This window comes from Mastigoproctus giganteus, chromosome 5 (assembly GCF_048544385.1).
Source record: "Mastigoproctus giganteus isolate SK-2022 chromosome 5, ASM4854438v1, whole genome shotgun sequence".
Lineage (NCBI taxonomy): Eukaryota > Metazoa > Arthropoda > Arachnida > Uropygi > Thelyphonidae > Mastigoproctus > Mastigoproctus giganteus.
The window spans coordinates 198,112,486-198,128,170 of NC_143579.1; the positions used below are offsets into that span (position 1 = coordinate 198,112,486).

The 15,685-nt window shown below is 35.9% G+C and overlaps 1 protein-coding gene across 1 annotated transcript in view; it reads left to right on the forward strand.

The window, feature by feature from the left end:
- Positions 1 to 15,685, forward strand: part of LOC150085986 (beta-glucuronidase) — a 272,855-nt gene that overhangs the window by 181,875 nt on the left and 75,295 nt on the right. Inside the window, exon 9 of the mRNA XM_090374318.1 lies at positions 649 to 733. Coding sequence (XP_090230444.1) covers positions 649 to 733 — 85 coding nt within the window. The remainder of the gene's footprint in view (positions 1 to 648; positions 734 to 15,685) is intronic.

Consider the following 15,685-nt stretch of genomic DNA (forward strand, 5'->3'; position numbering starts at 1 on the left):
AACAGTTTCTCACAGAAAACAAAACCAAACTGCCTTTACATTATTAGAGACTGCAAGATGTTATGCAGGAAATTGTTTTACAAGAGTAACTGATAAGCAGATCTCCTAGGCAAGCATTACTGTTTGGAATTCTTAGACTGGTTAGTGTTTCATAAATTTCTCTTAGAATTCTTAGAATTTTTTAGAATTCTTAGAATTTCTCTATGTGTCTCTTAGAATTTCATGAATTTACATCAGATTTATATCCCATCTTTTCAGTATTTTTAATTGTTTTTATTATCCCTATCTCAATTAGTTTCTTTTCAAGGTATTTTTAAGGTATTGTCTACTATTTAGTAGACACCACACAGGACTGCATTTGTGAACTGGTAGGCCCTAGATAGAATATCTGTCTCACTGTATAATTGTGCACCTAGAGGGAACAAAAAAATTCTTTTGAATATAGTGATGCTTGAATTAATAATTTGTGGCTATTTCTTTTATTTAAACAAGTTGTGGCTTTTTTTTTTTTTTGAGAGTATTGCAGTCATTCACAAATAGTAACAGCCTAAAAATTTATTCTTGTTTTCAATTTTTATGGAAATAAAAATTATAGTAATGTAATCATAAATAAGTACATCACAGTAATGTAATTTAATTCCTCATTAGAAAAGTGGTGGATTTTACGAAAGATTTGGATTCCACACGACCTGTAACTGCAGCCTTAAGTATTCGGTATACATCTGACAAAATTGTAAGTGTCTTAAAATTTAAAACATTTTTTTTTAATTGGAATTCATTGCTGACTATTATATCTATAGGAACAATGCTGTCTCTTAAGGTTTTGAATGTTATTAAGCATCCATATTATTTCTTCTAAATATCTTAACTGAAAATAGAGTGGGTTATCAATTATTGGAATTTAATATTAATTATCTAGTTAACAATTACACTGGTCAACAAGGTTTTTCTAACATGGGTGAAAGTAAGCATTTTTTGTTGATTTGTATGTAGTGATTACGAATATGAAAGTAAAAAGTTTCTATCATGTCACATTTTTTAGAAAAATGCAAAAATAGTTTTAAAAAAAAAATGTAAAATAGTTTTAAAATCAACAAAATTGTCCAACATTGCACTCTGTACCTTTCTCAGGTGAATTTATTGTAACTAAAGAGTCATGCCTGTGTGGTTTAATGGTATACTAATACCTCTTTTTAGTTTTATGGCCCCGAAGAGTGGCTACTCTGAGTTAAATTGCTATCTCACATCTGGTTAGTATGGGCTTTGCACACCCAAGGTCCTGAAAATGACAATCCTGAAAAATGACAAAACCCCCACACTTAATTTAAATCTAGCAAAGTGAACTTAATGATTTGGTTAGGGATTTAAATCTTTCAAAGCAACAGGCTGAGCTATTAGGATCTAGGTTACAACAGTGGAATTTGCTGGCAAAAACCATGAGGATTTCTGTGTTTAGAAACTGTTATTATCAAATGGAAGGTTCTCTTTGTGTCTTTAAAGATGTAAACAGATTGATGGAGGAATAGGATTTGAACACAATCCTTGAAGACTGGTCTGCAAGAATTGTGTTCAAATATGGAGATTATTCATCGATTCTTCTAAACTCAGTTTAAAAGCAGTTTAAAAGCTATACAATGGTAATATCAAACCATTGGTTCCAGTGGCTCATTCAGTGGCTATGAAAGAAACTTATGATAGCATGTCATTGCTATTAAATGCCTTAAACTATAAGAAATATTGTTGGAAAATCTGAGGTGATTTAAAAGTAATTGCTTTGTTGCTTGGACTACAAAGTGATTTTACTAAGTATTGTTGTTTCCTGTGTTTATGGGATAGTCGAGCCAGTGGCGGAAGGCGCCTCTGTAGCCAGGTGGGAAGGAGCAGCAGTGTGTAGCCCACGCTTCTTGATTAGACCGGGGTTCGAGCCTGTCACCACCAAATACGGAGGATGCGGAAAGGTCAGGGAATGACCACCACATATTCCCAGAGCAAATATGGCCTTAGTTGCTAATGCTCCTAAAAACCAAATAACAACAACAACAACCAGTGGCGGATTCAGGGTAGGAGCATGTGCCCCCCCCCCTGTTGTTTTTTGGAGAATATACACCAATCATTTAAATTCCCTTTAGCTACAGAAAAAATATTTTTTTTTATTGTTAACAGGATTTTATCTATTTTTGCATTGTGACTCAGCTAATTTTAACTGACTACAGTTGGCTACACTGATGCTGATGTGATCGCCATTCTAGTTTGGTCATGCGTAATGTTTACTTCACAGTAATTCAGACTGTAACTGTGTGCCTGTGTCTGCCAGTCACATTATGTTTGAGTGTTATCATATTTATTTTGTTCTGTGCATTATTTTGTGCCTTGTTTGTGCACAAACAAGGCACAAAATAATGCACAGAACAAAACATAATGCACAAAAAAATGGTGATTCTCCTGTCATGTTTTTCTGGATCCGCCACTGAGTCGAGCAGTAGAATGTCATTATATTGTGAAGGGATGGCCCATTAGAGAAGAATACGTTCTCAGGAAACTCAACATCAAATGCAGGCCTTTAGTGAAACCCAAAATGGTGCTTCTCCCGCCTTTGCACATTAAGTTGTCTCACAAAAAAATTTATAAAAGCTCTGGACAAAAATAGTGAAGGTTTCAAGTACTTAAAAAGCCAGTTTGCAAATATTAGTGATGCAAAGTTGAAGAAGGGTATATTTGTAGGCCCACAAATTAGATGGATTTTAAAGGATGAACTCTTTGAAACTAAACTTAAGCCACCAAATTAGCTGTGTGGAAATCCTTTAGAGCTGTTGTTAGCAGGTTTTTAGGGAATAAAAGAAAAAAAAGTAGAGAACTATAAAGAGTTGATAGAATTGTCACATAACTATCAAAAGTTAGGATGCCGAATGTCGCTGAAGATACACTTCCTACATTCGCACCTGGACTTCTTTCCGGACAACTTGGGATCTGTCAGTGGCGAACAGAGGTATCAAGGATTATGGGATCCAGCAATGATGGGTGACTATTGCTGGTTTCTGATAAGAGAGGATCATTGTGCTCATAAGAGGAAAAAATAACTAAGCAGTAAGATTTCCTATTTTTGCCTCCATGTTTGTAGGTTAATGGCTTACTTAAATACAAATAGGTATTTATTAAGTTTAAATATGTTGTTTTTTATTCATTTGGAATTATACTGGTTGTCATTTCTATTTAAAGCAATTAATTTACAAGAAAGTAGTGAAGTAAATTTAGATAAGTAAAAATTCACAATTTTTGGAAAAAAGGAGCACAAAGCCATAACATGAATATATGACATGCTACACAATTTCTACTGTTATTTTTGTTTTCAGCACATGTGATTTAGTCAAAATCATTTGATTTCGTTCATGTTATTGAAAAAAAAAAAAAGTTTAAAATTGTTGGCTAATGTTATTAGGAATGATAGAATGTTATGAATTCAATGAGATGAGTCAAGCCTACTAAAAATTCAGAAATCTGTATTTTTCATTGAATCTCTATCCAGATAGCCTTTAGTCTAACAAAATTATCTGAACAAGTCTATGGAGTGGAGATTGAATCGATGGATGGAATAATAGAGAAAAAGAATCAGTATTCAAGATGAAATGTTTGCAAAAGATTCAGTTCTTCACATGAACAGTAGATTTCTGATTGTTCTGTTCCTGTAGCACTAAATGTGGTGGTTTTTTCATACCATGGACATAGTCAGATCATTGTAATTATTTATTTAATATTTTATCTGTTATTGTACAGGGTTATTTTAATTTTTAACTGCAATATTGCTTTATGTTCATGTGAGGAACTCAGTCTTTTGCAAACATTTCATCTTGAATACCAATGCTTTTTTAATATCTCTACAGCCATCAATTCAATCTCCACTCCATAGAGTTGTTGGGATAATTTTATATACAGTAGACACCCTCTTAATCTACCTCCACCTAACAGACTGACTGGATTAATCAATGCTCCACCTTCCCTCTTTAAATCATACTCTATGATACATAGGGCACACTGTACTGCACTGTGGGTGTTGGTTCAATATGCTTGCAGCTAGTTTGACATGGCTGTCTGTTGAGTTGTATGCATTCCATAAGGTCATCTGTGTGTTTTACAAACTGTGCTTGCACAGTAAAGCTGTAATTGTAGTTACAGTATGTAATTTAATTAAATATTATGTAAATTTATGAAATGTGGATGAGTAAAGAAAGATCGTTGTTCCTATGAAAATGAAGTTGGATGCTCCAGAAAAACTTGATAGAGGAGAGTCTAAAAAAATTTCTTTTGAATTAGGTATGGGCAAGACGACTGCAAAAGATTAAAAATAGTTAGAAGGATTTTGTATTCAGTTTTGTTTCACAAGGCTAATTAAGTTCTTGCTCTACTTTAAAGAAACCAAAATCAGAAATAGTAGACAATGCTTTATGGAATGGTTTGTGCAAGAAAGAAAACATGGAACCCATTAGGATTGTGTTTGATGTCCAGTTTTTTCAGAAGACCACTAATATCTTTACAGAAATAAACTGTCTTCTATAATGATATATTTTGAATAAACTTATGATTTTTTTGATATGCTGTAATTTTAGTTTGTGCTTCAAGGAACATAGAATTAAAAGGAGTTCTGCTTGCTCTTTAAATAAGTTTAAATCATAAATAAGTCAGTTTAACTTTTCTTGTTTAATTTTCTCATTTTCTGGCTGTTAGTCAATATCTGTTGAAGTGGACAGTCCAGGCAAAATCTGCAACATAAGAATCTTCACTATATTCATCAAGGGGACTATGATGAATCTTCACTATATTCATAATATCTTTCTTTATCCCATGATTTTGGAGGATCATTATTTATAACAGTATTTATTGCCATTGATATGGTGGATTAGAATATTTGATGCGATATTTGCTTTTTCTGGACATCCCTAATATTTTTGTCATGGAGAAATAGTAATTATCAATATGTTTTCACCACACCATAGGAACAGCAAAATATGTAATTTTAATTTTCCAGTTAGTGACATCCTGAGATTTGTGATGCAGGTAAAACAGCACATTTGTGGATTTCACTGATTCCTGATCACTAATCTTGCAACCGAAGTACAAAGAATATGCATGTTTAGTAATATGTAGATTTTCCACCTCTGAATTTTTGTTGTAAACTGTCCACACAGGTAGCAGAAATTGTCAAGGTAATTCAGACATTTCCTTTGTTTTGCTTAAACATTTTAATTATACATTGCTAAGCAAAACTATAAATTGATAAGGTATAAATTATAACTTATTATCACTTCCTTATAAATTGATAAGGAAGTGCTTATCCCATTGTATAAAGCAGTGGTCAGGCCACATTTTGTGTATACAGGTCTGGGGGCCTCATTCCAAGTGAGTACAGAAAATGGCAAAAAGATTGGTGAGCAGAACAAAGAGATGCGCTTACCAAGAAAGGCTTCAGTTCTGCAATTTATTTAAGCTATCTACTTCCACAACGACAGATGGAAGTTTGTTCCAGCATTAAACCACTTGCTGGCTAAAGCAAACTTTAGTACATCTATTCCACAATTGTCTTTCTTCAATTTGAATGTATGCCCCCCCCGCAGATACAGAATCTCAGCAAGAGGAAGAATCCCATCAGCATTGAGCTTGCTAAAACAATTTAAAGCCCTAAACAACTCAATCAGATTACCTATAATGGGGGATTTTAACTTCCCAGATATTGATTGGAACTTGTGGGTTGGTTATTTGCATGCTAGCAAGACTTTTGTGGATTTATTGGATGATTGTTTCCTGCAGCAGCATGTTCAAGAGGCAAGCAAGTAGAGGGGGGGTAATATTCTTGATCTGGTTATCAGCAGTGATTGTTTGTGTATAAAGAATTTGCAGATAAAGGAACCACTAGGTTGCAGTGATCACAGTGTACTTGAAGATATAATTATCATCAGGGTAAAGGGAAGGGTTTTTTCTTCCATAAAGGTGACTACAGTAGTTTCAGACAGTTTTTAAATTCTGTACAGTGGGACAAACTCAATGTCACCAACAACAAATTTTAAGTGGGAAGCATTCAAGGAACTAATCGTGGAAGCTACTAGGCTTTTCATACTGATTAAGAAATATCATTCAAGGTTTAGGGGCCTCAATGGATGTCAGATAAACTAATAAGACTCGTGACAGAGAAGAAAAATGCATGGGATGCATATAAATTATCAGGTGACATAGAAGCCTATGGCAGATATAAGTTAGTCTATAATCAAGTCACAAAGGAGGTTAGGCAAGCAAAAGCAGATTACAAGAAATCTTTGGCAAAGGATGCTAAGAAAAACAGCAAGGGCTTCTTTACTTAAATAAACTCTGAAGGAAGGGGATGAATCAGATTGGTCCACTTGATATTGATGGTCAGCTGTTGATGATCCTGTTCAGATAGCTGATGATCTGAATGAGTATTTTGCATCTGCATTCACACACAAGGAGTTATTAAGGGAGGAAAATGCCAGAAGCTTATCAAACTGTAACAGGATGCTTAATGATTTTGTAATAACTGACAGCAAGGTGGAGGAGAAATTGTTGAAGTTAAATGGGTTTGTTTGTTAAGGGAAAGTCCTGTCTGACAAATTTGATTGGATAAAGGTACCTGGGGTGGATGGGATCTATTCAGTCCATGGGAAGTCCCCATGGACTGAAGATGTGCAAATGTATCCCCAATTCACAAAGGGGGTTCAAAAGGTGACACAAGTAGCTATAGACCTATTAGTGTAACTTCTGTTCTGGGGAAAATAATGGAGTCACTGGTTAAAGATGCATTGCAGGATCATCTAGACAAGACTGCAGTAATAATTCAGACACAGTATGGGTTTGTTAAGGGAAAGTCTTATCTGACAGATTTGATTGGATACTATGATGTGGTTACAAAGGAACTGGATGCAAAAACTAATTCTGATATCATATACAGGGTGGCCATCTATTCAGGGCTCTCTGTAGCTCTAAGTAATAAGCGGAATGCCATCAAAATTAGCAAGTAAACTATTCAAGGCATGGGAAGAGAAGCATCCCATGAAAAAAAAAATAGTTCAAAAATCTGCTGATAAGGGATAATATAGTGCTGTACAAGTGGAAAGACCCGAACACAGTGCCAACAAATAAATAACTAAGACAAACCTTAATGAAATTACAAATTTTTATTTGTGCTCTTTGCAAAAAAAAACCGGAAAGAAACTGAATTGCACTAAAGTTTTAAATCCAAACTAAAAAATAAGTTTGGAGCAGAAAATTTGCATAAATCTGAGTTAATTTAATTTTCCCAGCAGCAGAGAGCTAAAGGCACAACGCGAACATCACAAGCATATTCTGTAAGTTTACTGTTAACAATGTGTCTCACTCTGCCTGATCATGCTTTAATTGCAAAGTTCTTCTATGTTAATGGATGAAATGCAGCAGCTGCTCTGCGTGAATTTAGATGCTGTAAGAACTTATGTCAAGGTCCTTTATCAGTTGTAGCAGTTAAGATGATGATGATTAACAAATTTCAGGAAACTGGGTCGTTTGTTGTTAAGGCTGTAAGAGGAAGGAAGCCTGTTTCACCTCAGATAGCAGAGGAGGTTGCAATGGCTATCATCGACCGATCCATAGATACAGCTGCTGGAACTAGTAGCAGCACACAGGGAGTAGCAAGGCAATTAGATGTCCCATATTCCACTGTGTGGAAAATTCTTTGGAAACTAATCCACTGTTATCCATACAAGATCAGTCACCAGCAGCAGCTTCAAAGAGATGATCCTGAAAAACAAATACCATTTGCCCTAATTTTTTTGGCCAGAATGGAAGTGGATGATGCCTGGCCATGGAACATTTTTGGGGAGATGAGGCCCATTTTTATCTCAATGGGACTGTCAACACTCAAAACTACCAGATATGGGCTTCAGAAGCACCACATGCTATTCAGCAAATCCCATTGCACTCACCGAATATCACTGTCTGGTGTGGTGTGACTTCAAATTTCATCCCAGGGCTATACGTTTTTGAGGAATTGCACCCAGCAGGAGCAGCCACCTGTTCCATTACAGCACAAAGATATCATCACATGCTGTGCTGAGCAGTTTCATTATTCCTCAACTGCAGTAAAGAGGATGCCTGGATGAGACAATTTGTATGCAAGATGGGCTCTTCCTCATATCGCACGACCAGTACAGCAGCTTCTCTGGCATCACTTTACTGCAGAAAGAGTCATTAGTCATTTGTTTCCCATTGCATGGTCACCACGTTTGCCTGCCCTTTCTCTGTGTGATTTTTGGCTGTGGGGTCACCTCGTGTGGGGTCTGTCGACGAAGTGTCCCTAACCTGACTGTCTTAAAGGACAACGCAATGCAGCATGTGTTGAACATTACTCCAGAGATTCTGCATTCGAGCATGCTGTGCATCAAATGCAATTTATGGTCCAGAACAATGGTAATCACATCGAAAATCAACTCCACCATCAGCGACATCATCAACCATCGGGAGTAAACTGTGAGTGAGTTTGGAGCTGTGAAACCATTTTGTTGGGCAGTTTAGTTCAGTTCCTTTGTTTTTTTGCAAAGAGCACAAATAAAAATTTGTAATTTCATTAAGGTTTGTCTTAGTTATTTATTTGTTGGTTAGTGTGAAGGGCATCATTTTATCTGTATCTCATATTGTGCTCTTTCTTTACAACGAGTTGCTATGTATTGCACTACCTCAAATAAGTAATGATTCACTAAAAGAGAAGACTATTGTTACTCACAATAGTCTTCTCTAATAATAAGTAACAATATTCTCTTTTAGTGAAGTGTTACTTATTTGAGTTAGTGCAACACAGGGAAAATCGTATATGAGATACAGATAAAATGATGCCCTTCACACTACTAACTTAGTTTTTTGTTTAAGACTTGTGTATGATGTGTTTACACCAATATTATATAGATTGTTATACTCTTAAAGATATGATGCCTTGTTGCATTTAATTTTACTTAAATATTATCATGTACACCTTCTGGCATTTCACAACTGGATTGTCATGGCTGCAATACCAGGGTACCTGCCCACCCGCCCACCCACCCACCAATGAAAGGCCAACAAGCCTTGAAACGGTTACCAGGGTTAGCCTGATATTCATGGAGTTTCCGAGAATAGGTAATAAGTCTTCTCTACTGGGGAAGTGTTGCCTATTTGAGGAATTTGAGTTTTCGAGTGGTGTGATTTGAAGGAGTTACTGTCCCTTTCATTCTTCTACACTGTTTCTTTTCTTCTTCCACTCCTACTATAATTTTCCCTCCACTTTTTGCTTTTCTAAGTCTAATAGGGACAAGTGGATAGTAGAGTTATTATCCCACACATATACAAACAAGCCTGGAAATGGTGCCGTCTGGATGGTGGTGCCCACTGAGAATAAATAACAGTAGTCTTCTCTTTTAGTGGAGTGTTACTGATTTGAGGTAGTGCAATACATGGCAACTCGTGAAGGAAGAGCACAATATGAGATACAGATAAAATGATGCCTTCACACTACTAAGGCGCCTCCGTAGCCAGGTGGGAAGGAGCAGCAGTGCGTAGCACACGCTTCTTGATTAGACCGGGGTTCGAGCCCGTCACCACCAAATACCGAGGATGCGGAAAGGTCAGGGAATGACCACCGCATATCCCGGAGCAATATGGCCTTAGTTGCTAATGCTCCTAAAAACCAAATAACAAACAAACATCACACTACTAACGTTTTTGTTTAAGAGTTGTCTATGGTGTGCTTACACCGTTATTATATAGCAAATAAACTATATATATATATATATATATATATATATATATATATATATATATTATTCTTTAGTAATATGATAATTTATGTTGTATCTTACTTTTAATATACTTTTATAGTGGTTTTCCTTAAATTATTGTACGAACAGAGTACATATTATTATTTTATCTTTCTATTGTGGTTTATTGTGTTTATTTTCTTAATTACGGGTGTTTTCTACTCATAGGTATTATGCCATAATACCTATGAGTAGAAAACACCCCTAATTAAGAAAATAAGCACAATAAACCACAATAGAAAGATAAAATAATAATATATATATATATATATATATATATATATATATATATATATATATATATATATATATATATATATACACTAATGGTGCAACTGTCTTTCCCTTAGTGAAAGAGAGAGGAAGGGGGCAGACAGACAAGGCTGAATATGTTAACCTGCCCCAGTATTACTGCCATCTACAAGCAATGCAAATGTTATGTGCAGGTGATACAACAGATCTATGTCATATCTATTTCCTTAAATTGTAGTAAGATATACATATTATGGGATAAACACAGAAACCTGTATGTTTAGAAATTGTGATGTAATGTGAAATTTCAAGAATTATATTTGAAATCTACACATAAATTGATTGCAAACAGCTAATGTAAAGAGCAGTGGAGGTAAAAATCACACTTAGTGTAATTTGTTTAATCTTTCCTTAAATTTATTCAACCTACCCACTTTCACAACACCACATGGAAGTCTGTTCCAAAAATTAATTCTATGCTGAAAACAAACTTCATATATACAGGGTGATTCACTACCAGTGCGACAAACTTGCAGGAGGTGTAGGGGGCACAAAGGCAAATCGGAATCACATAGCATTGCGCAGTCCGAAATGCCTTCATTGTGCGGTAGAGGACGTTGAACGGGAGGTCGCGTGAACAGCGATCCCGCTGGAAGTCAGCATTTGCGAACCAGTTCCTGAGGCAGTAGGATGGACGAGTATTCAAACTTTGAACTGGCCGACATGCACCTCGCGTATGGAGCTGCGGACTGTAACAGGCGCGCCGCTCTCTGCTTGTACCAGGAACGTTTCCCACACAGCCATGCTCCTCATCATACGATTTTCGCACGTGTGCACAGAAGGTTACGTGAGACTGGTTGTTTCATGAGAGGTACCATGAATCAAGAGCGAACGACGAGGACGCCAGACAATGAGGAGAATGTCCTACGTCTTGCAGAAGGCAATCCGAGTACGAGTACTCGAGCGATAGGCCAACGATTGGGTATTTCCCAATCCACTGTATGGAGGATACTGTCAACAAACCAAATGAGTTCATATACCATCTGCAACGCGTCCAATCATAGGAGCCTGTGGATTATCCACTCCGGAGGACTTTTGCTACTTGGTTTCTTCAACAGAAACGGTTCGCAAATGCTGACTTCCAACGGGATCGCTGTTCACGCGACCTCCCGTTCAATGTCCTCTACTGCATGACGAAGACATTTCAGACCTTGCAATGCTATGTGATTCCGATTCGTCTTTGTGCCCCCTACACCTGCTGCAAGTTTGTCACACTGGTAGTGAATCACCCTGTATGTTCTGCAACCATCCTCTTTCAATTTAAATTTCTGTCCTCTTGTGTGTGTGTTGTATAAGCAAGAGCAAGGATGCCATCAGTATTTAGTTTACTCCATGCATTTGAACCTTTAAACACTTCTGTTAGGTCTGTTTTCAGATGCTGGAATTTATAGAATTGAAGTCTTTTGTAAGAGAGTCCCTTTTGTGCTCCTGACTAAGCTTGTTCCTCTTTACAGTCATTCCAACAGATCCACATCCTTTCTAAATTGAAGCTTCCAGACTTGTTTGCAACACTCAAGAGTGTCCTAACCTCTGCCTTATACAATGGAATAATAACTTCCTTATCCTGCTGGCAAAATTCCTGTATATCTTTGACAGAATTCATCAGCTGCACAGCAGCATGCATGAACTTACTTAATGAAATTAAGAAGAAATGAATTAAGACGTTAATATAGGATTGTAATTGTCTTTTTTGTACTCTACCTTGAGTGTGGTACTACCCAATTGCTGTATTATTTTGCAGTTACTACTTTCCAAGTGATAGGCTTTTATCATTAACAGACATTGAAAACAGTAAGGTGCCCAGCACACCCTGAGGGCTCCACTAATTATATAGTCCATGAAGTGCAGTGCCCAAACTCTGACTCCTGCCATTCAACCATCCCCCTTATCCACTGCAGTAATCTGCAGTGGATAAGGGGGACATTATATACTTGGATTTCAGTAAAGCATTTGATGATGCACCACATGAAATACCACTGTACAAACTGAAGAGTGGTATTAGAGGTATTTCATGTGGTGCATCATCAAATGCTTTATTGAAATCCAAGTATATAATGTCAACATTACATTTTGCATCCAGTTCCTTTGTGATTATATCATAGTACCTGATCAGATTGGTCAGACATGATCTCCCCTTAACAAATGTGATGTGATTGACCTATAACAGCATTCCTGTCAGGATGATCCTGCTTTACTTCCTTAACTACTGACTCCATTATTTTCTATAGAATACGTGTCTGTAATTACTCACTTTGCCCTTTTGCCCCCCCCCCACCCTTTTATGAATATTTCCAATCTGTAGGAACCTCCCTGAATCAAGAATGCTCTTTTAATTATGGCTGAAGAGTTGCTTACTTTCTTTGTTGCTTCTTTCAGTATAATTGAATAGATTCTGTCATTTTTGCACTTTACTCTCAGTTAGAATAAGGTGTACTAGTATCCTCATCCCTTAAAACTTGTTTTATCTGTGAATGCAGATGCAAAATATTTATTTGGCTATCAGCCAAATGGTTAGAAAAATGTTATGCCATAGTGGACTAATGTGGTTCTTCCTTTTCTTTCTAATGATAACATAAACAAAGAATTTTTTTCTTTCCTTTCTTACAGCATGAAACATATTTACTATACTCCCTGGAATTAGTGTACAGGGAGTATAGTAAATATGCTGTTACTAAGAGCAAAAGCAGGGATAATTATATGTATCCCTGCTTTTGCTCTTAGTAATCCATAACATAGCCCATATATTTGTTTGCCCCATGAGAAACTCCAGAAGGCTTTGTAAAACTTCTTAACCTTGCACTTCATGCTGTTGCACATCTCAGTAGAAGCAAGAATTAATTTCTCCTCTGTTTGGGGCTGCTGTTAAACTATTAGTCTGTATATATTCGTAAATTAGCAATTCTCTAACTCATCCAACATTGCTTTGAGGTCATCAGCTAATATTCTTGTGCCTCTTTTATTTAAGTATATATCCCACCTCTGTGTAAATAATCTCTGCTGTTAACAAGTACAGACTGTGTTGAGAAAAATTGTACCCTATGATCAATAGAATCAGTCTTTTCAGTGCCGAATTAATTGATAAGGCTCTTATGTACTCTCTCTCTTATCAGGTCTGTGCAAAATTACAGGCCTTTTAAATTTAATCCTAATGCAGATTTTTCTTAGCACTGCCTTGCACTTGGTAAGTAAATCCAATTCCTGATCTCAATATCATTAGTACCAACATGTACATCATCCTTTTTTTTTGCCCAAAAAAAAAAAAGGTAACTCTTCTACAACATAATTAACTTTTGCCCTTGGAAAATATACCTTCACTATATTCCACCTAATCTTTTTGCACAGTATATTTCCTGTTTACCTTACAATAGAATTGCCAACAGTAGCTTCTTCCTGTGGGATCAGCATCTTCTGACTTTGTTATCTGTTGCGTGAGTTTAGATTCTGCTGTTGAGTTGAGCCACTCTTTTCTTCAAGCTCACATACACATCAGAATGCTGAATTTCTGCTTAATCTGTGCATGCTCTCTTCATCAAACACACAAACTTTTGGTTGTATCATGTCTCACTACACATTCCTCCATAAACATGTGCAAGATGTGCATGCTATAAATCATTGACTTGTATTAGACCTTTGAAGTAATCCTCCTCAGCCATTTGCTTTGCTGTTCTTCTCTGAAGCATGATTTTAGTTTAAAATAAAAATGCACACTAATCTGGGAGATAATTATGTACAATAATAAAGCTGAATTTTCCCCAGATTATGTGATAGCAGTGTGTACTATGCTACGAAATTATGTTTATGTATTATGTTATACAATTCCATTATAAAATTGTTTGTATTGTTATAAATTTATAATTTGTAGACTTAATAAAACACATTTTCTTTATAAAACAGTTATACTCTTACAGAATTACATAAAAGAATATTAAATGGTGTTCATATCATTTTTATATAGATACCATAAACACAAATTCTCTCCTCAGTAGACTTTGTTTTGGAGTAATATCCCAGGCCAAATAAGAAACCATTTCAACTACATTATCAAAAAATAAGTGTGCTGCTAATTTGAAACAAAAAAGATAATAAAATACACAAATTTTTAAGTAATAAAAGAGTGCATCTAGCAGAGTTCAAAATTGGCTTCTGTAGAGTTGTTAAGTTAAGTGCTCTTCATAGCCCCTGGGTAGGATATTATAGCGAATGGTGCATGTGCTTTTCTATATAAGACCTTATATTATATTTACATACCAATGCAAATCGCCTTTTTTCTAACAACAACAACAAAAAAAAAATTCTGTACCAGGTACATAATGTGCCCTGTCGCTAGCATATTTAATGTGTTTTACATTTAAGTGTCATCAGCAGGCGTTAAAAATGTTTTAATTTTCAGATATTAATAAAATTCATGGATAATAATATAACAATGTTTTTATTTTATTAATAATAATTACATATCAGTTACTGAAAGTATGGTATGCGATGACTAAAGTAGAATATATAATTTTTACATTGAAGAGATTTTAGTTCACGACCAAATACATCATCTATAGTTGTTCCATTTCATGTAGTATTTATGGAAATATCTGATGTTCAAGTTGAAGAATGTTTTCATAAATGTGCAGAACTCTTTTCCAGCCTCAGAGTTTAATTGTAAAGAAAACAAATTGCATTCAGTCTGAAAACACCAGGTGACTTGAAACCAGATGAGTTTTTGAATTAACACATTTCCCAGTTTCTGAAAGTTTTTTGTATCTTAAAACCCTTAATATTTGTTTCTAAATTAGCATTAGCAGAGGCATATGATGCAAGAAAACAAGCTTATGCAGCAGCAGCAAAAAAAAAAAAAAAAACCTCCCATTTCACCCCTCCATTCTTTCCAAATGTCTATCCCGCTCAGTCTTAAATTCATTTAGGCTAACAACTTCCACAACAAAAGATGGAAGTCTTTAGTCTGTTCCACCAATCAACTACCTGCTGGCTAAAGGAATTTCTGCACATCTATTCTAAAACTGTCTTTCCTCAATTTGAAACTGTGCCCCCTCAGGTTCTTAATCTGAGCAAGAGGAAGAATCCCATCAGCATTCAGCTTGCTCAACCCAATCAAGGCCTTATACACCTCAATTAGATCACCTTGCAGGTGCCTACTCTCCAGGCACTGCAATTTACAGAACTTAAGAGCCTTTCTTGGTAAGAGCACCCCTTTGTTCCCCTCACCAATTTTGTTGCCCTTCTTGGTACTCGTTCTAGCAACTCTACATCCTTCCTAAAATGAGGCTTCCAGACCTGTACACAATACTCTAGGTGTGGCCTGACCATTGCCATGTATAATGGGCTAATCACCTCTCTGTCTTTGCTAGAAAAATTCCTATACAGTAGACTCTCTATTTTCTGGGATAGATGGTAAAAAACAAATCCCGGATAATCAATTTCCCAGTTAATCCAATAATACAGAAGTCCCCGACATATGTAAGAGATACGTTACAGAGCTTCTTATTTGTCATGTTTTACGTAACTCGGAACTGACTAATAACATATTGCTACTATATTCT